At 40.4% G+C, this 27,464-nt stretch overlaps 2 protein-coding genes across 3 annotated transcripts; both read left to right on the top strand.

The window, feature by feature from the left end:
• The first annotated feature begins 991 nt into the window (after window positions 1–991).
• Window positions 992–15,301, top strand: LOC137277988 (elongation factor 1-alpha 1-like). 2 transcript variants are annotated; one of them, XM_067810015.1, is made up of 7 exons: window positions 992–1,103; window positions 3,387–3,551; window positions 9,783–9,962; window positions 11,464–11,899; window positions 12,398–12,489; window positions 12,599–12,763; window positions 14,250–15,301. In XM_067810015.1, the coding sequence occupies exons 1-7, from the start codon at window positions 1,011–1,013 to the stop codon at window positions 14,598–14,600; spliced, it is 1,482 nt and encodes a 493-aa protein (XP_067666116.1). In that variant the 5' UTR covers window positions 992–1,010; the 3' UTR covers window positions 14,601–15,301. The 2 variants fall into 2 exon arrangements, with proteins under 2 accessions (XP_067666116.1, XP_067666117.1); XM_067810016.1 differs by having other exon boundaries at window positions 1,006–1,103; window positions 3,397–3,551.
• A 2,741-nt stretch (window positions 15,302–18,042) lies between these two features.
• On the top strand, window positions 18,043–23,995 carry LOC137277989 (elongation factor 1-alpha 1-like). Its single transcript, XM_067810017.1, has 7 exons — window positions 18,043–18,185; window positions 18,373–18,527; window positions 19,201–19,380; window positions 20,279–20,738; window positions 21,393–21,484; window positions 21,649–21,813; window positions 22,422–23,995. Exons 2-7 carry the CDS (start codon window positions 18,384–18,386, stop codon window positions 22,770–22,772), a joined length of 1,392 nt encoding a protein of 463 aa, XP_067666118.1. The 5' UTR covers window positions 18,043–18,185; window positions 18,373–18,383; the 3' UTR covers window positions 22,773–23,995.
• The last annotated feature ends 3,469 nt before the right edge of the window (window positions 23,996–27,464 follow it).

The raw sequence follows: 27,464 nt of genomic DNA on the forward strand, positions 1-27,464 counted from the left end.
CCGATGCTTCCATACTGAACCATGGTTGTGTCACTGTGGCCATTCAAGGTCGATACAATCCTGCTGAACCACTCGGTGGATTTCGAGAGTTTAGGTGAAATACAACCGTATTTATCCATGCGTGTTCCGCAGAAGAAATCCCAATTAACTATCTGTATCTTTCCATGGATATTTCAGGTAGAATACAATACTGTATTTAACCAGACTTGTCGCACTGTATTTCAAGATTTCGAGCAAAATACTGTCCCATTTATCCATGCTTGTCCCGCAGAAGACATCCCTATTAAACAAGCGGTGTCTCCCTGTATGACATTTCTATTGAAGTATATGTGTTTGTCTGTGGATATTTCGGGTAGAGTACAATACAAGTAGACGGCAGTTCTACTGAACCATGCTTGTCTCCATGAAGTAATTTGGAAGACCGGCATCCAATTCTAGGTGTTCCCACAACCACTCCGAAATGGCGTCATACGGACGGTGCTTCCATACTGAACCATACTTGTCTCCTTGTAGAGTTTTTGTCATGTCTATCTCCCTCATGCCGGGTAGGATTACCCTCAATATAAAGTGGTTCCTAAGAAACCCAACATCTTCCTTTAAGCGTTTCAGTTCACAGACTTTACCCGCTTTACCATGATGGTAGGGATCCGGTCAGAACACTACACTGTCCACATTTACAAATAAGGAGATAAACGTGAATGTAAACGCTTCCGGAATATTTTTTCTCCTATTGGTTATGCAATACCTGGGGATTTAAGAAGTAAACATGTCCTATAAAAACGATAGATCAGAACATAAATTGCAGTTACCGACATCATTAAGTTGTCAGCCATTTACTCAAGTCTTGCTAAAATTCAATAAAAACATATACCAGCTTGCACCATTGAAGTTGCTCTTCAAACTACGGGTCATGTGGTATCGTAATTACGTTTCAAGCTGACACACGACAATGATACACCTTGCAGCAGAATCAGTCTTGCGGAGACACAAGTCATCTGACAAGGTATCACATGACGTTTCATGCACACGATCGTCAGACCGCCAGACAGTCAAGACCACCAAGCAGACTTGCTTCTTCTGAAAGACATCACCCGGTGTATAAGGTGAGTAATTTTATGCCATTTATAAAAATGCTGTTGGAATCGGTGCGTTTGTAAATTCACCCTTAAGGGACGGGTTTAATAATTTTCTATTACTACAAGGTTATGGTTTCGTATAAGTTTCACAACAGAACTTGTATTAATGGGAAGATATTGTCTCTACCGAAGGGGCGAAAAGAGTAAATTTTGTATATTTTGTTTTGTTCAAGGTAGGAATGTAATATTCATAGAGTAAAACCAAAGACCAAAACTTTAGAACTTTTTCTTGGTGAATTAGACCCACAAAAGCTTATAAGAAATCAACGACGTGAGAGCGTACACAAGCTATTATACACGTCAATGTCGATAGTATGGACTCCTAGAAGGGACACTGTCGTATTGTCGCCATGTAGGCTGTACCTAAGGTGATGCTGGTAACGTTGGTTGCCAGTGTCAACGGGTGGATACGGTGACAGGAGAATTAGCTCATACTTAAGATGAACAATATGTTGACGAAGACAAATAAATACGTTGATGAAGACAAAGAACTAGTTTAGATCGAACTTCTTTAGATGGTTTCACAAGACATGACAAACAAGTATACATGAATGAGGTCAGAGGACATCCAGCTCAACCACAGGGCCTTTCCTGCAAGCGGCATAATCCTGCTCGTGGTCGTCCATACACAGAGAGTGGGAATACCGGACTCCACACTCACTGATGTAGCTGACATGACAATGTACGCTGCGGTAGTGATAAAGATTAAGAATGCAGACTGAATAATAATAAGTAATTTTCATATGGCCTGGCTACATAGTTTTTGTTTTTCCTTGAAATATTTGGACGATGGCTGTCCTGAATCATGTGAATTAGACGCTATAACACCAGCATCCCAACATGGCGGCAGGTAGATCGCTTGGCGAATATTTCCATCGAATAAGGAGTGTTCCACGTGTATTCAATCAAAATTAATTAACACACTGATAAACCTTGATGGTGCAAATACACTGAATGCACTGAATTTGTTTATTGCTATCTATGTGTTGAAGAAAAAAGCATTTTTAAAATCGCGCGAGGATGTCGGTAACCTAAAGAGATGCTTATCACTTTGAGTTACCGCCATCCTCGCGCTATTTTAAAAATGTTTATCTTCAACTCATAGACATTAAGAACCCGTGCATTTAATGCATTTGCGCCATCAAGGTTTATCAGTGTCTTAATTAATTTTGATTGTATACACGAGGAAGTATGCTAATTCGAGGAAAATAATCGCCAAGCGATCTACCTGCCGCCATGTTGGGATGCTGGCAATGCACGTTACCAGTATCCACTTAGGTACAGTGATGTACAATACGTTGTAATTAACCAAAGCACGGCAATGTGACAACACCCAGTCGCGCCACAGGGTGTGCACAGTCTTTATCAGAAGGCTCACTTAAAGGTGTTTTGAAAATATGTCTTAAACCCTTTGAACTTTGAACCATCAACACAGAGCCTTGAATAATTTGAGTGTTGGTATCAAACATTTCCACTGGCATGTTTGCAAAATACTGTAGCTGACAAAATTCCAATGTTCACAATACATACGTCTCGCTTGACTTAAACTTCACTCGATGTATAGAAGCTGTTTTAATAATGTTTGCTCCTGACCTACTTTCCGATGTCATTATCACCGCATAGCTTTCCCCACACAAAGTTTGCAAACAATTATTTACTTTTAATTTCTCGGAACAGTAACATGTAATGATAAAAACACGTTCTGCATATGAACTCAACTGATAAACGTCCTTGAGTGACTCACACATGAAGAAGGTTATATGACAGTGTTGCAATGAGTTGACGAAACGGGAATCACAATGAGGTCCCCAACTAGTGGTTAAGTGAGATGACTTTTACGGAGCACTCAGCAATATTACAGGTATATTCTGTCTGGACCAGACACTCAAGTGATCAACAACGTGAGCATCGATCTACGTAATTGAGATGCGATGACAAGAATCAGCCATCAGCCATCAGCCATCAGCCATTGGGGTTTTAATGTGCAAAAAAAAAAACACTTTTCCTGTTTCTAAGTCAATTTAATTCCAAATACGATGTGGGAAGTCATTGCGGTAGCTTGAATAACTACGTCATAACGTTGGTGAATTACGTAATAGCTTTGCTGGACACTTCTAATATGAAAACTGTCCATAATAGTACATGTGCTTCAAAATATTCGGAGGGGAGGGGAGTTTATTGCCAAACAAAACATGTTGTGACATGCTTCGATTAAAACAACCAAAATTGACATGCGACCTAATTTGGAAGTGTCTTGCAGTACCAGACACGATGGTGAAGGAAAAGACTCACATCAGTATCGTTGTGATCGGCCATGTTGACTCGGGGAAGTCAACAACAACTGGTCATCTCATCTACAAGTGTGGAGGAATTGACAAGAGGACAATTGAGAAGTATGAGAAGGAAGCCCAAGAGGTAGGGTAGTCTCGCCCATAAATAAGAAAACAGGCAAGTGTTTGAGTGAAATGTATTTTTACGCCGTACTCAGCGATATTCAGCTCTATGACGGCGGTAGGTAAGTAATCGAGTCTGGACCAGTGATCAATATTATGAACATCGATCTACGCAATTGGGATACGATGACATGTGTTATTTAGGTCAGACAGTCCCAGGGACATTCGTGAAGCAGTTGAAATTGTTTGTATAAATGTCATTGTCCACTTCAATAGTATCAGGCTGTACATATGTAAAGGTTCATTCTCCACTAAACTTGCACATTAACATTATCTGTCGGCTTGTGAAGTTATAAGAATGTTTACACGACCTTCTAGCATGTTTTCACAGTGGAACTACAACAAAGGTGCATACAAATGAAAACATACGTAGGATGGGTGCAAGAAATGAATGCTGATCCTACGCTATGCTGTTATGTCATTTTCTATTGTCTTCGGCAGTGTTTTTTTTTTCGGTCAGTACACCTTTTATTGATCAATTTGCCTAGTTACCACTGTCTGATATGCTCGAATTTGGTACAATATTCTAATAAACACTTATTTGTAACCCTGAACATCAGATCTTGTGTTGTATTTTGTTTTTTACATCCAACTCATATGCCTCAAAAATTGTCATCAGATACGCTACATGCTTTCATGCGTCTGTAACATTCCTCTTAACAGCAATAGGACAATTAACTCTGAAGCTCTTTGTTTGTCAAAACAACATGTACAGCTACATGTCTGCATTGACACAATTACTCCATTTTATTGCGAAAGTAACACTGATACTAAGATGTTATAAAACATCGTTTTTCACTTTAGATTTTGACCAGATACGTTACCAAGTTATAGATTATGTCCCCTCAACTGACTGCTCCAAGTATGAAGACAAAATGAGATGCTTCCCTTTGACCGTTTCTCAACTGACAGCACAAAACTTTCCGTGACTGTCCTGAATAGTGGCAATGAAATGGATCATAAAATGAAGTTAACCAGACAAGTTACAACTAGATAATTAGTATTATGAAAAAGTAGCTACTTCCAGCATTTTAGTTGCATAACTTCAGGGTCATTATATTTGTATGGTACCATTGTCTGCTAATCCACCTCTGGCTGTCATGAGAGCAGGGGGACATGTTTGTATCCACACAAATCACACGATTTTTCAATAAAACTTTAAATTTCATCGTAAATAAGGTCAACAAAACATCTTTTTAAATCTTTCGTGCTAATTTTGAATGCAATTTGATCCGCTTTGTTAGTAAACAGTCACATAGCAGCCGGTTGAAGGGAATGTATCGGTAACGTACCTGGTTTTATTGGTCAGGTATCTGGAACATACTGTAATGTATTTGGTTGAGTGGGAATAACGTAGTAAAAGTGTAATATTTCATATCAAAACGATAAATGCCACAATGTAATTCGACACATTATGTATTTCAATCACGGTGACATAGGTACATATGATAGCTATTACAAATGTGAAAGTAACGTGTTTGTATGGGTTTTTTTTCATAGTAACATGTCTGATAAAATGTAAATTCAGGTTTAATGGCAAAATTTTAATAATAATTCGAAATGATTTCAATATCACTAAAGAATAATTACGTTCTGAATTTTGAAAACAAATTAGACTAGTCATACTAACACTGTAAGAATGAGAACAGAATGGTAGCGTACCCATTTTTTTCACGGAATTATGGTTGGTTGAATCAAATGAAAAGCTGTCGATCAGACTAAGGTAAATAAACATTATGTTGTATTATTATATTCCAGGGTCACAATGGGCAAGACATGCGTTGAAATCCAGCGTGCCTACAGAGAAAGAAAAAAGCTAAATGATACTGGCTTTTTAGAAAAAGAAAGAATATACAGTTCCTGTCCATACAGCATTCCTAAATGATTCCTACCCGTTCTGAAATTTGAATCAAGCAAAGCAATATTTGGTAAAACAAGAATATCTTTATCAAGGACTGGCATTTGTCTATTTCTACCTCAAGTTTTCTACTATTATACTCTGGATTTAAAACATTTTAATGTATTATTAACCTTTTATATATATAACTTTTTGTGTGTACTTGGAACATTGAGAACACATTGTTTTATAATATCGAGCTAGGTTTAACTTAATGTGTCATTAGTCACATTAATTGGAGTTTTAAAGAAAAGTCAACAACAAACTAATGTGTGTCTCACATCGTTAAGAAACTATGTTTGAAAATCATAAGATAACGTATCTAGTTGGCCTTAAATGGGAACTCATTGTACCTTTGTAACGTTGCACATATCAAACGTAGCAATCATCTGTCAAAGTTTGAGTTTGTCTAATAAAAACTGTTATATTCCAAACATATTGTTTGTTCATTTTTAATCTCAAAGTTTAGTGGAGAGTTAACCTAAAGGATAAGTGAGCACGCACAGTCAAAGAAATCACAAACTTAGTAAACTGAATCTCAAAATGGAAGTAGTGTCTGCATGTGTACATCATAGTGCTGATTGCATCACAGTAACAATACCGACTATGAAACGAGATTGCGGAGGCATCATTTTATTAGGGAAAGAATAGATGACGTTCTATGTCAACAGACATGTTAATTATCTCCTACGTAGTACTTAAACGATCTGTTTAAAGGTCACATGCAACCAACAAATCAAACATAATTAAAACACATTTATCACTTATTCATGACATATAATATACATTGCTGCTTTTAAAAAACAAATAAACACAATTATAAGCGTACAATCGCGATTCAAAAGTGCAATATTTTGTACTTGGGTTTACTTCCCCCGAAACGAAGCCCTCGGGAGACCGAACCCAGTCGTAGCGGGTGGATATGCACTCAAGTGTAACGACGGCTTCCGATTGGCTGTTTCATTTGCTGATATGCTGAGGGTTCATTGTGTGTACAAAAAGATGATCTGCTTGATGGGCATTCTAGAAGTATGGCCAGTCACAAGAAAGTAAGATTCTTTATGGATAACAACTTCTATTTGTGTACTTGATGCGTCGTTTCAGTATGGATTCATATACTGTTGTCAAACAAAATCATACACACGAAAAGAAGTCGTTATCCATGAAGAATGTATATAGAGATGTTGGGTTTGGAAAATACATGTTCTCTGAATTTGCGCTCGATCCAATCAAAAATCATGTCAGTAGAGATGGTAAACTACTGCGTGGCTGCCTGGAATCTGTCATTCGTCCAAGTACAAAGTAGGACTTGAAACTGACAAGAGTTTGCACCAGTTTCCCTCAAATCCAGTCATCCGAAAAAATGAATCGAGCGCAAATACAGAGAACATGTATTTTCCAAACCCAACATCTCTATATACATTCTTCATGGATAACGACTTCTTTTCGTGTATATGATTTTGTATATTATATGTCATGAATATGTGATAAATGTGTTTTAATCATGTTTGATTTTTTGGTTGCATGTGACCTTTAAGCTGAGAAATGTGTTAGAAAGTAGAAACACAAGTCAGTGAATATTCATGACACAAACGCAGTGTTACTAAACAATATTATTATTGCGTACGTGCGTGCGTGCGTGCGTGCGTGCGAGCGTGCGTGCGTACGTGGTGCGTGCGTATGTGTAAATCGTTAGGGTGACGTGGACCTTGACCTAATTGGAGTTATTGGGGTTTGGGTGAGGTTCTGACATGAAACACTGGTTATGCCACATCGTCCGTAAGTTGATTGTCTTCGAATGGGGCTGGGGTGAATCGGACGTAGGTTTGCGGTTTGTTTTTCCTGATTGTTGACAGGTTGACTAGACAGGGGTGGAAAAATGTTGAGTGCGACTTGAATTAATACGAAATCCCAAAAGGAGAAGAATTGTCATAACATCAGTTTGTATAAGTATAATGGAATAAGTACACGCAGATTGCCACCGATAGTCCAAGACACGTCTATGCACGCATATTATGACTCATGGGCAACAACCGCTTTAATAGGCAAAATAGTAAACTAATTGCGACAGGAAACGGTAGAGCAAACTGAACGTAAGGATTTTAAAGCATAACAGTCGATCCAGCACATGACAGTAATGTGCAGCAGTTAATTGAACGAACATCGCGCCGGTTCCTCGCCGTATTCACGATGTGTATGTAGGCAGCACGTCACATGACAGGAAAGGTCAGTAAAAGGTGAATGTTTCATACAATATTGCAGAAAACCCTTTATACAACAAAAGCAAAGTATTATGAATTGAGCCTTATGTGTCGTACTGTCCTGAATAGACAGAAAACACCTCTCAGCCCTGTTTGAATTGAGGACGCTTGACAACTCACGTGACCCTATATTCTAATAGCCCGTATTCGCTAGAGCGTGCGACCTGTTTTGATGAATACAGGATGTGTGTTGAACTACATCATACCCACAATATAGACGGGTTGTATTAACATGGTAAATGCAAGTCATGTTACGGTTGAACAAAATTTCGTACAGAACGTGTCATGTACAAGGGTAACACCATGAAAGTAGTTCAAATGCTATCGTCATATTTCATGCTGGCTTTTCCGTTCCGTTTCAGTTCAAGTTTTAATTTTACTTCAGGGCTGTATTCAGCGCGTGCTATATCAAAAATAAATGCTTCCAAATGCACACGGACAGACACAAATCTATGCCATTTAAAACTGCTTAGTCATTTAGCAGTGTACCAATATGAAGCAAGGTTTGTTTGGAAAGAAAATTGTTTGTTATTGAAATCGATCAGGGCCCGGACAGGTAGAGGCTAGCACCGTGTTTCATATTTACATCAGTCACTCGTAACTCGAAGAGAGAACATATTTTGACTTGGACATTTGAAAATGTTTCATAGAAAAATATGCGTCTAAGCAGGATTATTCATATCTAGTGTGTAGCAGATGGACTAAACGACCGACCGGTAGTAACAATGTCAACGTACCAGTGAATCTTCCCATTCATAAATTGTGTGACCAGTGTACCGTATTTATTATATGTTAGGGACTTATTTCAGAGAGATCATGGATTATCCCCTCATTAAACCTTTGTTTTGCTGCTGTGTGTGTATAATGAATGTAACCAGTATTTTATAAATTTGAATGAATTGTGGTAATGTAGGAATGTAGATTTTATACATATATCTGAACATGAATGCATCACACATTTCAATAGATCAATTACGGTTCTTACCACTACATGAGGCATTACTATGAGTGTGGGTAGCAGTTCATATTTATAAACACATCGTAACACATCGCACACAGGTCTAGGCTCAACATATCTGTGCTTATTTTCAGACCGTTGGAGTGTCAAATGAGTGTAGCGTTTGTGCGGAATGCACTCATCCCTGTAAATGTGATTACATTACTTTTTAGATGTATTGGCATGAAAAGGAGGCTCATAGATATATGAAGTTTGTGTTGATACCTGCCTGTCTGCGAAAACACATATAATTATCCAGGTAATTGAGGAATATACAAACTGACAAAAACAAACAACTGATTCATAAATATTATCATTTATTGATTCAAGTCGTTTCAATACACAGTTGTGATGTACGAATGGAACATTAACGTCAACAGATCAGTCACTCTGCTTCAAGGCGCCATTCTTTCAACAGCAATCCGTGTTTTGAAACACATTTCACACTGATGAATGTTCATTTCACCTTTCCTGTGCTATTATAAGGTTGAATAGCTAATATATATTGTCTTTAACGATTTCCGTCTAGGGGGGTCCCAGTTTAAAAAAACTCCTCTCACGTGGGGGGAAATTCGGTATTTCTTATCCTTCAAACACCTCGGTTTATGAGGTGTTTTCTTAGTATGAATCAAAGAAGACGTGCGGCGTTGACTCGGCATTCTCTTCTGACTGTTACACTAACATAATAACAACCGGTATTTATTTCCTCAAACATTCTCCTCCATGTCATCCTCCTCCTCATCATCATCGTTATCCCTGCAGCACTATCAGATTCACGTTGTCACTTCTTTTCTCGAATAGAAAGTAACACAAACTTCACCTCAAGAATCACAAGCCAGGCAATGCCATAAATAACATTCACCTTGTAACACAGCTTTGACTGTTGCAATTGTAGATCATTAAAGCCGAGTTATAACATATTTCACAAAATACACAATATAGTTCTATCTTTTAAGCTAAAGGGATTTCGCCACATTATGCACCAAGCAAGTAGAAGGGTAGAATTCTGCTATAGCTTGTTCCTACCACCTGTCACAGATGGGCAAGGGTTCCTTCAAGTACGCCTGGGTTCTGGACAAACTGAAGGCCGAGAGAGAAAGAGGCATTACTATCGACATTGCTCTCTGGAAGTTTGAGACAACGAAGTTCTATATTACCATCATAGACGCTCCAGGCCATAGAGACTTCATCAAGAACATGATTACTGGAACCTCACAGGTGAGTAGGTCATGGGCGGCAACTCATGGTGTAGTATTAGCCAAGGAAGGCTGCTCATAAGCAGTTAGTACATAGTAGAGTAGGTTAGATCACTGACTTTATGTGCTGGCGATTAGGTGTCTGACTCCGAGAGTGTGGATTTAGACCCCGCATAGTACTCTAAATATGGGAATCGGTACTTTGACGAGAAATGTAACCGGCTCCACCCGGCTCCAATATTCCGGTTCCATCAGAGCGTGGGATAACCGAACCCGGCTTAAAGTGTGACGAGCGAACGCCTACTAGACGACCAAACCGTCTAGTTTCATTTTGATTAGATTAGTATACTTGCTTGACAAGAAGCTGCATCGAAACGCCACATCACCTTAATAAAGAAGCTGTTCATCCATCAGGTTTGTAACTATCTGACTGAAGTCACCTTCACCACTTGTCCAGTAGATCCTTTACCTGACTGAAATCACCTTGATCACACGTCAATACATCTCTTACCTTACTGAAGTCACCTTGATCACATGTCCAATACATCCCTTACCTGACTCAAGCCACTTGATCACATGTCCAAGGTATTCCTTACCTGACTGAAAAGTCACCTTGATCACATGTCCAGTAGATCCCTTAACTGACTGAAGTCACCTTCATCACATGTCCAAGGTGTTCCTTACCTGACTGAAGTCACCTTGATCACATGTCCAGTAGATCCCTTAACTGACTGAAGTCACCTTCATCACATGTCCAAGGTGTTCCTTACCTGACTGAAAAGTCACCTTGATCACATGTCCAGTAGATCCCTTAACTGACTGAAGTCACCTTCATCACATGTCCAAGGTGTTCCTTACCTGACTGAAGTCACCTTGATCACATGTCCAATACATCCCTTACCTGACTCAAGGCACTTGATCACATGTCCAAGGTGTTCCTTACCTGACTGAAGTCACCTTCATCACATGTCCAATACACCCCTCACCTGACTCAAGTCACTTGATCACATGTCCAAGGTGTTTCTTACCTGACTGAAGTCACCTTGATCACATGTCCAATACATCCTAACCTGACTCAAGGCACTTGATCACATGTCCAAGGTGTTCCTTACCTGACTGAAAAGTCACCTTGATCACATGTCCAGTAGATCCCTTACCTGACTGAAGTCACCTTCATCACATGTCCAATACACCCCTCACCTGACTCAAGTCACTTGATCACATGTCCAAGGTGTTTCTTACCTGACTCAAGTCACTTGATCACATGTCCAAGGTGTTCCTTATCTGACTGAAGCAACCTTGATCACATGTCCAGTGCATTTCAGCAATGATCAAGTTTCTAGGTTATCCTTCGCGGGTCTGTTGTACCCCAAGTTTGCATTACATCATTGGCCTTCATTTCACTCTAGTCATCTCACGTCATTTGCCCCTTGTTCATTAGTTACCACTGCCCTTCTTAATTCTGATATCACCATACCACTTCATCAGTTTGATTCCCGTCTCTCATGACACTCTCCTTGCAGGCCGATTGTGCTGTACTCATAGTGGCGTCGAGCACTGGAGAGTTTGAAGCTGGAATATCCAAGAGTGGCCAAACAAGAGAGCATGCCCTGCTTGCCTACACGTTGGGTGTGAAACAAATTATTGTTGGCGTTAACAAGATCGACAATACGGAACCACCCTACTCTGAAAAGAGGTTCCTGGAAATTGTCACCGAAGTTAAAACCTACTTGAAGAAAGTTGGCTTTGATCCTAAATCTGTGCCAATTATTCCTATCTCTGGTTGGCATGGGGATAACATGCTTGAGGAAAGTTCAAACATGCCTTGGTATAAAGGATGGTCAACTGAAAAGGCTTCAGGTAAAACACTTTTCGAGGCACTTGATAACATCACTCCTCCCACAAGACCAATTAAGAAGCCTCTGCGACTTCCCCTTCAGGACGTTTACAAGATAGGAGGTGAGTGTGCCCTTCATGGTTGTCCCGCTGGGACAATGTACATATACGTACTAAGTGTCATTTTTTGCCCAATGATAAAATATATATGCAGCCGATTCCTCGTGTGATTCCTATGTGGAAAATTGTCAAAATGCTTAAAGTCCTGTAAAACCATTTTGACAGTTGTCAAAATCACTCACTGCTAAGGAAAAAGAATAGAACAATCCGTACTGTCATACATGTTCATCATGTTTTTACTATCATTAGAGAAGCATCCAATGGACGTTCCAAATGTCCTTGAACTGAATGACGTTATCCTCAGTGATAATCACAGTGATGCGTTTAAAGGTAATATTATATTAAGGAGGTTAAATAAAAAACATAAAAGATATATGCATTGCCTTCAGCATTGTTGTTATTCAGATTCAGTTCCCATGAACGTTCGAGTGAAGAGTGAATGGGTAGTATTAATATGGACCCCAGAGTATTTTCTGAGTATTATTGTTTTCTTTCCGTTAGGAATTGGAACAGTACCAGTGGGCAGGGTGGAAACGGGAGTTCTGAAGCCAGGAATGGTCGTTACATTTGTCCCTGTCAACATTACTACAGAGGTAACGCATCTTTAGTGCTTCCAGAACATCAGTATTCTATTCATCATGTAAATTGGTGCTTTTAAGAAAAATACATAAATAATTGGTTTCATCTGTGGTGTCATTTCAGGTAAAGACAGTGGAGATGCACCACGAGTCACTTTCTGAAGCCTTACCTGGAGACAACGTCGGTTTCAACGTCAAGAACGTCTCCGTCAAGGAATTACGACGTGGGAACGTTACAGGAAACAGCAAAGATAACCCGCCATACGAAGCGCAGTGTTTCGATGCTCAAGTAATGACTAATATATATACAGCAACAGATGTGCTTTCTGAATATCATTCTGTAGTTTTTTAAAAGAAAAAGAGTCAATATTTTTTATGTACCCCAACCATCCCGGTGTGTGCTGCATGCCATCGCCACAGTAATGTAAGCTTTGCGCCACGTGACAGAACACAATTATTCAGCTAACCTCACCTCCCCACTCCACTCCACTCCACTCCACACCACACCACACCACACCACACCACACCACACCACACCACACCACACCACACCACACCACGCCACGCCACGCCACGCCACGCCACGCCACACACCACACCACACCACACCACACCACACCACACCACACCACACCACACCACACCCGCCACGCCACATGACAGAACACGACACCACACCACGACATATTACATAATACCACTGCACCGAACCGCACCGCACCGCACGGCACGGCACCGCACCGCACCGCACCGCACCGCACCGCACCGCACCGCACCGCACCGCACCGCACCGCACCGCACCGCACCGCACAGCACCGCACAGCACCGCACAGCACCGCACAGCACCGCACGAGGCAAGACCAGACCAGACCAGGCTACGATGTCTCGAAACATACTTAAGTCTCAAGTTTTTGCTCAAGTTTGAGAAAACACAGGAACATGCATTTTCCAGAATGAACAGAAATCGGTATCAAACTCAAACTTAGTAGACAATCTGCGTTTTGTAGACAGATTTCTTTAGAGGTTTGAACTTTTTTTATTTACCAAATGCATGATTACGCAATGCCATTTAGTATTTTTTCGGTTGAGTCCCATCCGGGATTCGAACCCGCACCCTCAGAGTGAGGCACCTAATCGCCAGCACACAAAGTCAGCCGCCTAGCCCGCTCAGCCACCGCTGAAATGCAGTTGACTAAAAAAATCAGTTCTTTCAAATTGTCAAACTCAGTTTGAGATTTGAGTAAAAGCTTAAGATTGTTTCGAGTAATTGGGGCCAGACCACATGACAGAACACCACATCACACCACACTATACCACAACCACACCACACCATATTACAGAACACCACATCACAACACACCACAACCACATCACAACACACTATATTACAGAACACCACACCAAACCACATCACACCACACCACACCACACCACATCACACCACACCGCACCACACCACATCACACCACACCACACCACATCACACCACACCGCACCATACCACATCATAGAACACCACACCGCACCGCACCGCACCGCACCGCACCGCACCGCACCGCACCGCACCGCACCGCACCGCACCGCACCACAACACACCACGCCACACGAAACCACATCACAGAACAGAACACTACACCACACCACAGAAAACCACACCACATTACAGATCACCACACCACACGTGCCACATTACAGAACACCACACCGCACTATGCAAGTTAAACCAGGCCAGCCATTGCCTGCATGTAATCATATAAAGCTATTTCTCTTGTCAGGTGATTATCCTGAACCATCCCGGTCAGATCTCTGTCGGATACTCTCCAGTGTTGGACTGCCACACTGCACACATTGCGTGTAAGTTCGCGGAACTCAAGGAAAAAGTGGACCGTAGAAATGGCAAGAAGTTGGAAGACAATCCCAAGTTCTTGAAGTCTGGGGACGCTGGCATTGTAAATCTGATTCCATCTAAACCAATGTGCGTGGAACCATTTTCCGACTTTGCTCCACTCGGAAGATTTGCCGTCCGCGACATGCGACAGACGGTGGCCGTCGGGATCATTAAGGACGTGACCAAGAAGAAAGCAAGCACAGGAAAAGTGACCAAGGCTGCAAAGAAAGCACTTTAAACTGACCCTTTCTCAAAGACTATGAGTAGATTTGCACTTAAATCATATAGCTTCATTTCACTGTGATGTCTTATTTATGAACAACGACTAACATATATTTCGTGCTGTGCAGATATGTATAGTATATTTTTATATCTGTCTATTATTACCCACATGGCTCCTTCATTAAGTTGTTTAACTATTTTGAAGAATAATATTCGAAGTAGGCAAAGAATATTGGAAAACGAGGGACTTCTCAGAAACATACAGAATTAATAATGTGTGAGTGAGTGAGTGAGTGAGTGAGTGAGTGAGTGATTTGGGTTTTACGCCGATTTTAGCAATATTCCGCCAGTATCACGGTGGGGGACACCAGAAATGAGTTTCACACATTGTACTGATGGGGAACTGAACCCGTACCTTCGGCGTGACGAGCGAACGCTTTACTCACTAGGCTACCCCACCGTTGATGTGTACATGAACATATCAAGTAATGACGATATCAGCTATCTCTATGTCATTGGGGCTTTATTTGATTAACCGCTTTCTCTGTTATTATTCATACTTTCCAACTGATGGCCTTGTAATTTAATATTATTTACCGTTTCTATAGCCAAATGAAGGACGCGCGTTCCGTGTAGATGTCAACTACCGTCTTTAGCACAACACGCTTATATGAACATTTCTTTCATTTCGGAATATATAAATATGCTCGACAAGTGTTTCTGCTTTTTGTTTTGTTTATGGCATCATCGTTGATGAGATTGGGTATAATGCGTGTAAATGACAGACAGAGGACATATTTATTCAGTAAAGCTGGCCAGACAGCCTATAATACAACTGACAAATACAATATTTTACAAAAGCCAAGTTTTAATTTCACATGTAATGTTTAAACAGGTGTTTCAGAAACAGAGCAACAGATGTAATAACACTTGAATCTTTAGAGTGTACTGGGGCATGGCATTCAACTGTGGTAATTATTTTTGCCGAAATTCACTATATTTTGTACAATGCATAAAGACATTCATCTTCAATCGCTCTAAAATTACAATTTATACAGATACAACTAGTCATACCACTGTCTTTATTTCTAAACAAAACACGCGTTCCTGAAATCAGTTACAACAAAACAATTTATTACATTTGAATTCATACGTATGCTTGTTCGGGAAATAGATTTAAAGGACACAGTGCTGAACAGTTTGTATGGATTCAGTTGTGGACGTTAGCACTGTTTGCAGATTCGTGACTCCAATTTAGGGACAGTTTAGGTATAGTACCTTGGGGAAGTAACTGGTTATCTAAGGTCGGGCAGAAGAGACATATTCTAGTATATCTCTTAGTACACAAAACATGTCCTGTAAACTCTCTAAAAGAAATTATCATTTTACAGGTGAAGGTTCTAAATCTGTCTTTTTACCGGTAGACGTCATCTATGAGTAGCATCAGAAGCCACAGAAATGTTCTGAGACTATGCAGCTCCCCTAGGTACCTTTCAGCATGTTTGGTGACAATCATTGCCAGTCTAATCATACCATTGTTTGTTTCGTTTCTAATGTCCTGTCCATCTTAAATGTGTAGATTCATTATATACTCTTCAAAACGTACTGGATACTTTTTCCAAAGTTGTAAAGGCCTTTAGTTTCGAGTGACAATGGAATGATAACTGAAAATCATTTGGAAAACAATACGACCGGTAATGACTTCCAACGATCTTGGAGGGCGATAAGGGAATAAGATGGGAATTTTAAAGTTGACCTTTAGGGGACATGACTGACAAACATTGATTCATTTGATGAAGACCACGAGACCCAGTGATGATTTGAGGGAGTATGATCCACTCTTCTTGCAGCGCCTGACCAAGTTAAGTTAAATTAAGTTAAGTTCCGTCAACGTAGTTAGCACCAGATGATGTGAACGGAAACATTTCCAGTTCATGTCTAAAGCTTTTTTTGGCACGGTACTAATTAACCCACCTGCAGCCTAATCCGCCACAATGACCCTGTGTGACACTGACTTGACCTTCATTTTACTGTCACCAGACATCACCAAGGGAAAGACTTATGAAAGAAATGCAGAGGGGACCAGAACTGAAAAAAAAATTGCACCAGCGATGTTGCCGTTGTACACCACTGGTGTCGTCTGATAAATGACGATTTGTACAGCGAGACACAAAATGAGCATGAACATCAGCATGACTATTCTAATCGCCTGTCAGAGGAAAGATGAAAGTTAGGAACAGTTCATTCGCCATTTCAGCTCGATTTTGTTATGCCTGTTTTTGGATCTGTCGTTCCTGTACTGTTTCCGTTGACTTGGGTCGCCCTGCACAAGGTCGACAGTCGACACTGTGAGATGTAGCCTCCTCTGTCTCTGAAACCTGGGAGATGTAACAACACATTTAATATTTTGTATCCTGAACGATTAGTTATACCATAAAAATAAATCCAAGTTAATCTTGAGATTATACGTCTTAAGGATGGTGATCGAGGGAAGAAACCTTTCAACGTTGTCAAAAGGGCAAGTTGCTTCAGTGACGTTTCTATTCAACTAGTCTCATATGTCTGTTATGTGCACTTACAACCTGAATCTAAAAGTACATAAGCCCGAGCTAGAAATGTTACCTGAAGAAACTGGTAGCTCACAGTGTCATCTAAATTTTCAACATACGATCTCAAAAATTCGAAATTCGGAATATAAGAATGAATAGTACCAATGAATTCTTTATGCACTGAAGGGAAAAAGAGGGGATCACGTGAAAGCACAAGTGTTCCTTTAATGTTTTTTCCAGGTGTCTTTGGGAGCTTTGCTTGCACTTGCTTAGCTTGTGAAGAAACCTGGGAAAAAATAAAGGAAAGCTTGTACTTTCATGCGATCCCTTATTTTTTCCATCAGTATATACAGAAACAGATGATGAAGAATCAATGGAAATTGGTTTATACAAGATCTACCACCTGTCACACACGCCATGAATACATGACTACAGGATGACTGTGGACACATTTACTGATATGAGATTTGTGTTATTTATGAACCAGTGTGCACACCATGGACAGAGGGGACGAGTGAGTTTAGTTTTACGCCGTTTTACAATATTCCAGCAATATCACAGCGTGGGACACCATACATAGGCTTCACACACTCTACTCGTGTAGGGAATCGAACACACTAGACTACACCACAACAGAAAGGGCGTGAATGTTACTGCAAGTTTAAGTTCTTATACACGTACCATGGGGTAACATAGGTGGTTTTCGTTTACACATTCAGGGGTAATTGATCCATTTGGATTGTCTCCCTATCATCGCTGATTATGGCTTTGAGACAAGGTTAGCGGGATGCTGCATATTTGGTTCTAACATTCATTTATCAATTATTATTTCTATTCATTAGCACAACTGTAAGATTAGACACATCATATTCATTGGTTTTATACACATTACAGGATTCGTGATGGAATATTCAACTATTAAAACTGCCAACGTTAGTAGGTGTGTGCGTGTATTCGAAGTATATGACGGCGGTAAAATAGCAAGTGCTGGAGACGGTTTCTATGAGAGTCTGCACAGTTTTACAAGGAGTATCATTCTGAAGCCGTTTGAGGTAAGCTCCGTAATTCATTGACTAACTTTGTAACATAAAGGAAGGATACTGGCAAAATAATAATTTTAAAAGTGGAGCGATAATAGCAAATCGAAGGTTGACAAGTTAGTTTCAATGGAACGTAATACCATGGTGATTTTAAAAGAATAAAAATACACATGCGACCTAATTTGGAAGTGTCTTGCAGTACCAGACACGATGGCGAAGGAAAAGATTCACATCAATATCGTTGTGATCGGCCATGTCGACTCGGGGAAGTCAACAACAACTGGTCATCTCATCTACAAGTGTGGAGGGATTGACAAGAGGACAATTGAGAAGTACGAGAAGGAAGCTCAAGAGGTAGGGGTGACAGACATACCGACAGCCAAAGATGGAGGTAGTCGATGAATAGTGTTTTTAATAAAATCAAATCGGTTTGACCTGTCGATATTGTTCCAGGTTGACATTTTTGAAACGAATTTTTCTAATTACACAAAAATGAACGTCAATGTTATCTTGTCTAACTTGTCTGCGGTGATGATGGCATTCAATCATATACTTCCCGGACTTCCTGCAGGAAATTATAGACTGAAATGTAGTTGTTCAACAGGTCTCCATTACGGATATTTGGTCTTAGACGTTCTGCGTAACGTACAGATTCTTAGTCTTCAAAGGCATTTAGGGGTTAGTATGGTAATACAAGACAGATCGTATGGATAACAAGGTCTATATTTGTTTCTCACAACCTGAGCAAAACCTGTTTGTTTCAAACTGGATTTTTCAGTTGGATTTTGACAGGTCAACAGGTCAGTAAGACGGATCCGCTGTTGTGTCATTAACCTCATGGCTTAAGGGTGAGTTCGCCAGGAGGAATACTTGCGTCCGAATGAACACTTGGGTACACTGTATGAAACGTATTTCTGGTGACACTTGGCATGATATTGCTTCATATTTGCTGAAAGCAGTGTAAAATGCATAACACTCTTTGTCAACAAACACATCACCAGCATCACAATCCTACACTCTATTACAGATGGGCAAGGGTTCCTTCAAGTACGCCTGGGTTCTGGACAAACTGAAGGCCGAGAGAGAAAGAGGCATCACTATCGACATTGCTCTCTGGAAGTTTGAGACAACGAAATTCTCAATTACCATCATAGACGCTCCAGGCCATAGAGACTTCATCAAAAACATGATCACTGGAACCTCCCAGGTGAGTAGGCCACGTAACCATCACACCATCAGATATACAAAGTGTATAAATGAATTCATAAATATTTGATGAGAAGGGTTCCGAGTAGTTCGCTTGATGTGCTACCCGTGTAATAAAGCACTGACACCACACTGATATCTTCTCATGCTACTCATACTGATTATATTGTGATTAATAATAATACACTTGTGTAGCACCTACTATCTAGCACAAACTGCTCAGTGGTGCTTTACATACAGGAGAGAGGAGGATAGCTACTGATTGAATAGAACAGTTTTACGTTTCTGGCGGAATATGCCAAAGGTTTCGGAGGATCTTATCTCCTGTGGTAAGGTGTTTCACAGAATTTGTGCTGTTGTTGTTAATGTTGTTGGTGTTACTGTTGTTGTTGTTGATGATGATGATGATGATGGTGGTGTTGTTGTTGTTAGGAGCTATAATGATAATATAACAAAATAATATGGATGCTTGAACTCTTCCACAGCAATGACCTATGTAATTAGCTGAATAGATATTGTATGAACCTGCTATAGCTATATCTGTTCACAGGTGTTGATGTAACAGTCTATCCGATTGAGGTGAGAGAGCTTCTAATTAAACACCACTCGACAGGAATAGGTTGTGTACTGGACGGGTAGTTAAAGTGGGAGTAGTCATAATGGGAATAGTCATAATGGGAATGATTCAGGGTCTTCAACCTCACTTGATTACCTTGATCACTTGTAGTGCTGCATGGAATGGCATTGCATGACCTTTCCCTTCTTGAATCCATGACGATGACGATGACGATGACGATGTCCTTATCCCACGTCCTTCACCTTACTCCAGTTTAGAGTTTCCTTTCCCCTCTCCTGGAGTCATCTGTGTTTATATTGACATCCTGACATTATCCTCGCAGGCCGATTGTGCTGTGCTCATCGTGGCATCAGGTACTGGGGAGTTCGAAACTGGAATATCCAAAAATGGCCAAACACGAGAACATGCCCTGCTTGCCTACACGTTGGGTGTGAAACAAATTATTGTTGGCGTTAACAAGATGGACACGACGGAACCACCCTACTCTGAAAAGAGGTTCCTGGAAATTGTCACCGAAGTTAAAACCTACTTGAAGAAGGTTGGCTTTGATCCTAAATCTGTGGCGTTTGTTCCCGTCTCTGGTTGGCATGGGGATAACATGCTTGAGGAAAGTTCAAACATGCCTTGGTATAAAGGATGGTCAACTGTAAAGAGGATTGATGGTGAACATATAAAAACTTCAGGTAAAACACTTTTCGAGGCACTTGATAGCATCGCACCTCCCACTAGACCAGTTAAAAAGCCTCTGCGACTTCCCCTTCAAGACGTCTACAAGATAGGAGGTGAGTGTGCATTCTGATTCCTGCTTAAATAATCTATTGGATCTGAAAGAAAACAGTCATTGGGTTGACATCCAATGATTTAGATGGTGGTTCATCCAAAAGGAATGTCTACCTCTTGAACATGATCATAATGTTTTACAGATTTAAATAAATTAATGGAACAAGTAGGTTTCTGGTGATCAAGTCATTGTTAGCATGGTTCATGATCACCCCAGGGTCATTACCTCGTACTCCTGGTAGCGAATAGAATTTCTCCATGAAGCGCTGCCTAGTCGAACCCACCAAGAACCTTTGGGAGAACATGTAGAATTTCCAGCTTAGCTGCCTTTGCATTACTAATGGTATCAGAAGTGGTGTGCTTCCAGCAGGGAGCCTTGGCACATACTTCATCTGCGCTAAGAGATCGGAAAGTACCAATGGAGAGTCGGACAAACTTGGTACATGACTGACAACTTGTAACGTTGTCATTGTTTCCTTCTATTGTCAACGACGTTGCTGCGAAAAGGGACAGAAAAATCCATGATATGAAAATCAAAATGGACAAGATCATATCTGCTGGCTTTCGTGTGTATGGGTTTCTCATCACTATATCACATGTTTCATACACTACAGAAACATAAATCCAGGGCCTTTACATTGTTTTCTTTCCGCTAGGAATTGGAACAGTACCAGTGGGTAGAGTGGAAACAGGAGTCCTGAAGCCAGGAATGATTGTTACATTTGCCCCTGCCAACATTACCACAGAGGTAACACAGTGGCAAACTCATGGTTTCTGACTGAAATTCAAATGAAAGTTCTGCATGAATATATATCATTCTGGTTTGCGCTCGTCTTGAAAACACACCCACAGTTACGAACGTATGATTCTAACACACATCTCTCACAGCTCTCTGTTTGTGATGATACATAGGTCAAATCAGTGGAGATGCACCACGAATCATTGTCTGAGGCCTTACCTGGGGACAACGTCGGCTTCAACGTCAAGAACATCTCCGTCAAGGACATACGTAGAGGGAACGTAACGGGTGACAGCAAAAACGACCCACCACGCACGACAAAATCATTTATTGCTCAGGTAAATCAGTAAATTAATAAACAAACCCGTACGTATCGTATGAGACAGCAGCATCGGATTGTCATCGTAATCCAACGGCGTATATTGATGCTCTTGATTTCAAACACTGGATTATGTGGTCGTGACTCTATCATATGCGGCTGCTCCATGTGGAATATGGAGCTGGAATACTTCTGAGTGCAACAAACAGCAATTAAATACTCGCTGTAGAAGTTTCCTCTCGCTTAATTATAACATCTGATATTCATGGCAGTTGGCGGTGAGATAGTCGAGTGGTTAAAGAGTTCGCTCCGGTTCGATTCCCAACGTGGGTACTATATAATGTGTGAAGCCAATTTCTGGTGTTTCCCGCCGCGATATTGCAAGAATATTTCTAAAAGCGGTATAAGAACAATTTTCACTCTCTCATTAAAGCCATAAAAACCTTTCCGTTTTCATGAGTTATTTCTGCAAACAGACTCGATAGTGCCATTTCTACTCCATCACGAACTGGTAAATTAGCCTGAATAGGAGGCACTCACAAATAACACGCCAAACCAATCACTTCAAGTTAAACCAGCCTATGCGCCGCCAATTATAAGCATAATGGACATCAATGGTGTTTTCAGGTGATTGTTCTGAACCACCCAGGCCAGATTTCTGCTGGCTACGCTCCTGTCGTGGATTGCCACACCGCACACATTGCATGTAAGTTCGCGGAACTCAACGAGAAGGTGGACCGCAGGAACGGCAAGAAGCTGGAAGACAATCCCAAGTTCTTGAAGTCTGGGGACGCTGGCATTGTAAATCTCATACCATCTAAACCAATGTGCGTAGAGGCATTTGCCAATTATGCTCCACTCGGAAGGTTTGCCGTCCGCGATATGCGACAGACGGTGGCCGTTGGGATCATAAAAAATGTGACCATTAAGAAAGAAAGCACGGGCAAAGTGACCAAATCTGCCAAAAAAGGTCACTAACAATTCCTCCTAGCTTACATCACTATCTTAGACTGAACTAATTTCAATCGAACCTATCACTTACTATATTCCACGAACAGCGTAGTACAACAATGTAGTATGTTGTAATATTGATACGGCTCTGTTGATTTTTTAATGTATTTTACAGTTAGACGCATGATGTGATCTCCATAAATCGAGTCACACATGTCATATGTAGTTTCATCTGTGCATGATGGTAAGTCAGAACACACGTTCATGATACAGAAGAAACTGTACAATGGAGATTTATTGTGGATCTGGAAAGGGATTTTGTCGCTTTTATTGTTAGCACGACTAAGGGTTGCCATTCGAAAGGGGTTCGTCTTGTGGGTCCTGATACGCTCTCAAACAATCATTATACAAGGTATGGACACTTCATACAAGTATGGTGACCGTGTGGGACATTGCTCTCTCTGATTTACTGCTGGTAAACCTAAACTCACTCACTTTCTCGCCTTCATTTAGAGTGGCAAGAGTGGCGATATGTGTGCATTGGTTTCTTATCACGTGTTGTCGCATTATCGTGGCCGTTATCGAAGGAGAGCAAGAGATGTCCCTAAAAACCACCGTACTCGAGTGACACGCATTTAAAGATATACACACAAGTGAATCCATATATATCATTAAACAAGTAGGGGATATTCCATTTAACGAGCATACCATTAGCCAGTGCCAATGCATATGAGAAAAAGTTAAATATATCCACACAGATGAAACATATCTAAAGGAATGGGGTAAATTGTTTCCATTAGTTTTTCTCTTCACCATCTGTTTCCTTCTTGGCATCAGCATTTGCATTTTGTCAATCTTGTCAATCCAATATCCATTATTTTTACTGGCTTATATAGAGTTTTCTTTTAGTGAAATTTGATTATTTGACTGCACTGCACTGACTGACTGTATAATCAACTGGATATATTGTGAGTTACAATCAATGATTGCAAAACTTTATCACTGATTTCACCGTACGTTATGATGATCCGTCAAAGTGCAAGCTGTCTAATCCGGCACTCATTGAGACTAAGGAAATATCCGGTTTAGGCAAAGTGCCGGATTACAGAGCTGATGATAAATGTGCAAGCCACGAGAGGGACTTGGATTTTATGCCGATGTTGACAACTTGCTGGATTAGACAGATGCCGGTTTTCACACCTATCACTGTATATCAGTCAATGTTGGTTTAAATAAATGTGTAGACGATGTCCTGGTTTGTTTTATTGTTGAGAAATATTCCAACAATATATCATCTGTTATTGACGTACTGTTTTCTGATGATCGAGATTATTCTGAGTGTCCAGTGAAATATGATATGTTCCACGTCGAATGAGGGGGAGTATGTCTTAATGAGAGCTGTATACCATTAAAACAAATCTTTTGCGCAATCTTGAAAAATCGAATATATAGCGATGGAATTAATGAAAAAAATAAATCACATCCCTCTTTTGTTTTAAAATCCAACAGAAAGTGGAAAATTATAGCCAGGCGCAGCACACGAAATAATGATTTGAGGCAACTGTATTAGGACGTGATGCATACAAAGCATGAAAAGGTTTGCGTTTATTAAGTATCACTGGATTGTGTGGTCAACACTCGAGTATTTACAGACCGCCCCCATCTAGCTGGAATATTGCTGAGTGCGCTGTAAAACTAAATTCACTCACTCATGTTTATGAAGTTTTCAGCAGCACAACAGAAACAAGTCGTTCGTTATTTCGCTTCAGTTTGGCGATAAAGGTTCACAAGTCGCTGGCGACCAGGACAAATCGTCCAGATGAACAGGTGTCCTTCTAAACGGATAATGCGGTAGTAGGCGTCCCTAAAAATAATCCTCCGGAAATCTGGAGTTTGACTGTACATTGCTTGTCACGAAATATACGCTATTAAAGCACTGAGTGTCAGAGCAACGGAAGGAACCAATAGGGCTATATCAAACAGGCACGAGGGTGTGTGAGTGTCTGTACTGGCTGGGCGGAAAGGAATACTATTGAATACGACATACTTCACACCATTGTTTATTTCACTGATGGAGTACCAACTTACCCCTCCATAATGCACCGACATGCATTGTAACGCCTCTATACATAGACTAGTGTCGGGACGAGGGTACCATTATTGATACATATAATATGATGACTTACCTCCAAGGTATTTAGTACCAAGTCACCATTTGCTGTCTCACAGAGAGCGATTAACGGTAAGTGGCATGTATATTATTCTGTGTGCATGAAGGCTCCGTTACATAGCAACATGCGTGCAGGTTGTTAATATGGAGCATTGATAGGGTCAAAGACAAAGCATCATATTTGTAACCGTTAACGAAGTTGCTTGGTTGGTTGGTTGGTTAATTGATTGATTGATTGATTCGTCATCTTTCTCAGATTAACAAACTGTTAATGTACACATAGTTAGAAGAATGGGTAAAAGACGTAGGGAGGTGTAGTATACATGAAGGAGGTGTGCTATAAAGTGTGAATATCGGTGTAAATATGATATTTTGAGTTAGCAAAGAGGAAAGCGTAAAAGATGGACTGATAGGCATGTGTATCTAAAATAATTGGAGGGCAAATGCATGTTGTTGGAAAAGGTGCGTGCTTATGTCGGTATGTAAACGATAAGTAACATGCAGAAAGAGAATAGTAGCTGTTAGCAGAACGTCATTTACTCTTTTAATTAGAGAAAATCATATTTATGTACTCAGAACATGTACAAAGACATTATTGCTTTTAACTGGATAGGGAGAGACTTGGTCTATTAAGGTAGAAGACAGCCATGTTTATGTAGATAGAAGAGAGACATGTTTATGTAGATGGACGAGAGGCGTGTTTATGTAGATGGAAGAGAGACATGTTTATGTAGATGGACGAGAGGCGTGTTTATGTAGATAGGAGATAAATGTGCTTATGTAGATAGAAGAGAGACATGTTTATGTAGATAGACGAGAGGCGTGTTTATGTAGATAGGAGAGAGACGTGTTTATGTAGATAGAAGATAGATGTGCTTATGTAGATAGAAGAGAGACGTGTTTATGTAGATAGAAGAGAGACACGTTTATGCAGATAGGAGAGAGACGTGTTTATGTAGATAGGAGATAGATGTGCTTATGTAGATAGAATAGAGGCGTGTTTATGTAGATAGAAGAGAGACATGTTTATGTAGATAGACGAGAGGCGTGTTTATGTAGATAGGAGAGAGACGTGTTTATGTAGATAGAAGATAGATGTGCTTATGTAGATAGAATAGAGACGTGTTTATGTAGATAGAAGAGAGACACGTTTATGCAGATAGAAGAGAGGCGTGTTTATGTAGATAGAAGATAGATGTGCTTATGTAGATAGAATAGAGGCGTGTTTATGTAGATACGAGAGAGACGTGTTTATGTAGATAGAAGAGAGGCGTGTTTATGTAGATAGAAGAGAGACGTGTTTATGCAGATAGAAGAGAGACGTGTTTATGTAGATAGAAGAGAGACGTGTTTATGTGGGTGGAAGATGGGTAAGTGTACGTAAACATGTGGAGGCCAAATAGCATCTTTTCTAAGCAGTAAGCCTCAGTAGGGCACTCCCAGGATTAGTATTTGCATTTGTTAGGTCTTTCATAATAATCTCAAGTGTACCGTGGTACATCGATGACGTTTACTACACTTAGTACACTTAGTACACTTAGTACCACTTAGTACCATAGGCTTATGCCGTGCTACAGACACCGGACAAATAATGTATCTTACCTCATACATAAAATGCCTTTTTCCCGATTGGCTGAGCCAAATAATGTACCCCGCTCGCAAACGAGTAACATGTTCTATGTTACCCACTGAGAATGGCGACCTGAGACAATTCATCTGGCAGTCCTTATTGTGATCCGATACTTTTACTTCAAACTGTTCAATATCAACATTGAAATGTCCTATAAGATAAATATGTTGATCCCTCGGGCTCCATGGGTTGACGTACCCTCTTATGTTCCCCTCGCCCATCGGGTTCAGGGGACATAAATAATTATAATCATATAGGGTACATCAACACATGCGCCCCTCGTGACCAGTGAACAACTTAAAATGCAAATCGCTATTGTAAGATGAATAACCTGTGGCAAGTGCCATTGACATATAATCTTCCCAAAAGCATGTGCACGTGAAACAGTTCTCTGAACAATGTGATGTCATGGTGAAAACATTAGTTTGATCTTGAAAAAATATAGGCTTGCAAGGGGAATTGATCAATCACCTCCGCAATGGAGACGACTGAAATTAGTAAACAAGAAATATCAGTCTGCAATACAGACGTTAAGGCCAACGCCGAGGATGTTCACTTGTGGCATGTCGTTACGTTCAGTTTGTTAACCTATAGATAGTATGTGCTCACATTACGAGGTCGACCTGATATGAACATTCCTTGTAACTATGGCACTTCCAGTTACAGATAACATGATTCACATTTACTTTCTCAATGAAGGTTTGTCTCACCATGCCAGATTTTTTATTGCCTCTTATGTCGTGTAATTGTGACAAGATTTTAAATGTGTGATTTCCATTGTCTATTATGTGATCATCATGTGATACCGTATCATGATTTTTCGTGTTGGTTACATAAGTAAGTGAGTCAGTTTGGGTTTACGTGGTGCTAGACAGCACTACAATATGCGTAACGTATTAACTTGATTTGAGGGTGAAAC

Source organism: Haliotis asinina, chromosome 3 (assembly GCF_037392515.1).
Source record: "Haliotis asinina isolate JCU_RB_2024 chromosome 3, JCU_Hal_asi_v2, whole genome shotgun sequence".
NCBI lineage: Eukaryota > Metazoa > Mollusca > Gastropoda > Lepetellida > Haliotidae > Haliotis > Haliotis asinina.

Bases quoted from the DNA above. Each gene is read 5' to 3' on its own strand.
- LOC137277988 (XM_067810015.1), top strand. From the start codon at position 1,011: ATGACGTTTCATGCACACGATCGTCAGACCGCCAGACAGTCAAGACCA. The intron at 11,900-12,397 runs GTGAGTGTGCCC...TCTTTCCGTTAG, and splicing joins GGACGTTTACAAGATAGGAG to GAATTGGAACAGTACCAGTG. The intron at 12,490-12,598 runs GTAACGCATCTT...GTGTCATTTCAG, and splicing joins CTGTCAACATTACTACAGAG to GTAAAGACAGTGGAGATGCA.
- LOC137277989 (XM_067810017.1), top strand. From the start codon at position 18,384: ATGGCGAAGGAAAAGATTCACATCAATATCGTTGTGATCGGCCATGTC. The intron at 21,485-21,648 runs GTAACACAGTGG...GATGATACATAG, and splicing joins CTGCCAACATTACCACAGAG to GTCAAATCAGTGGAGATGCA. The intron at 21,814-22,421 runs GTAAATCAGTAA...TGGTGTTTTCAG, and splicing joins CAAAATCATTTATTGCTCAG to GTGATTGTTCTGAACCACCC.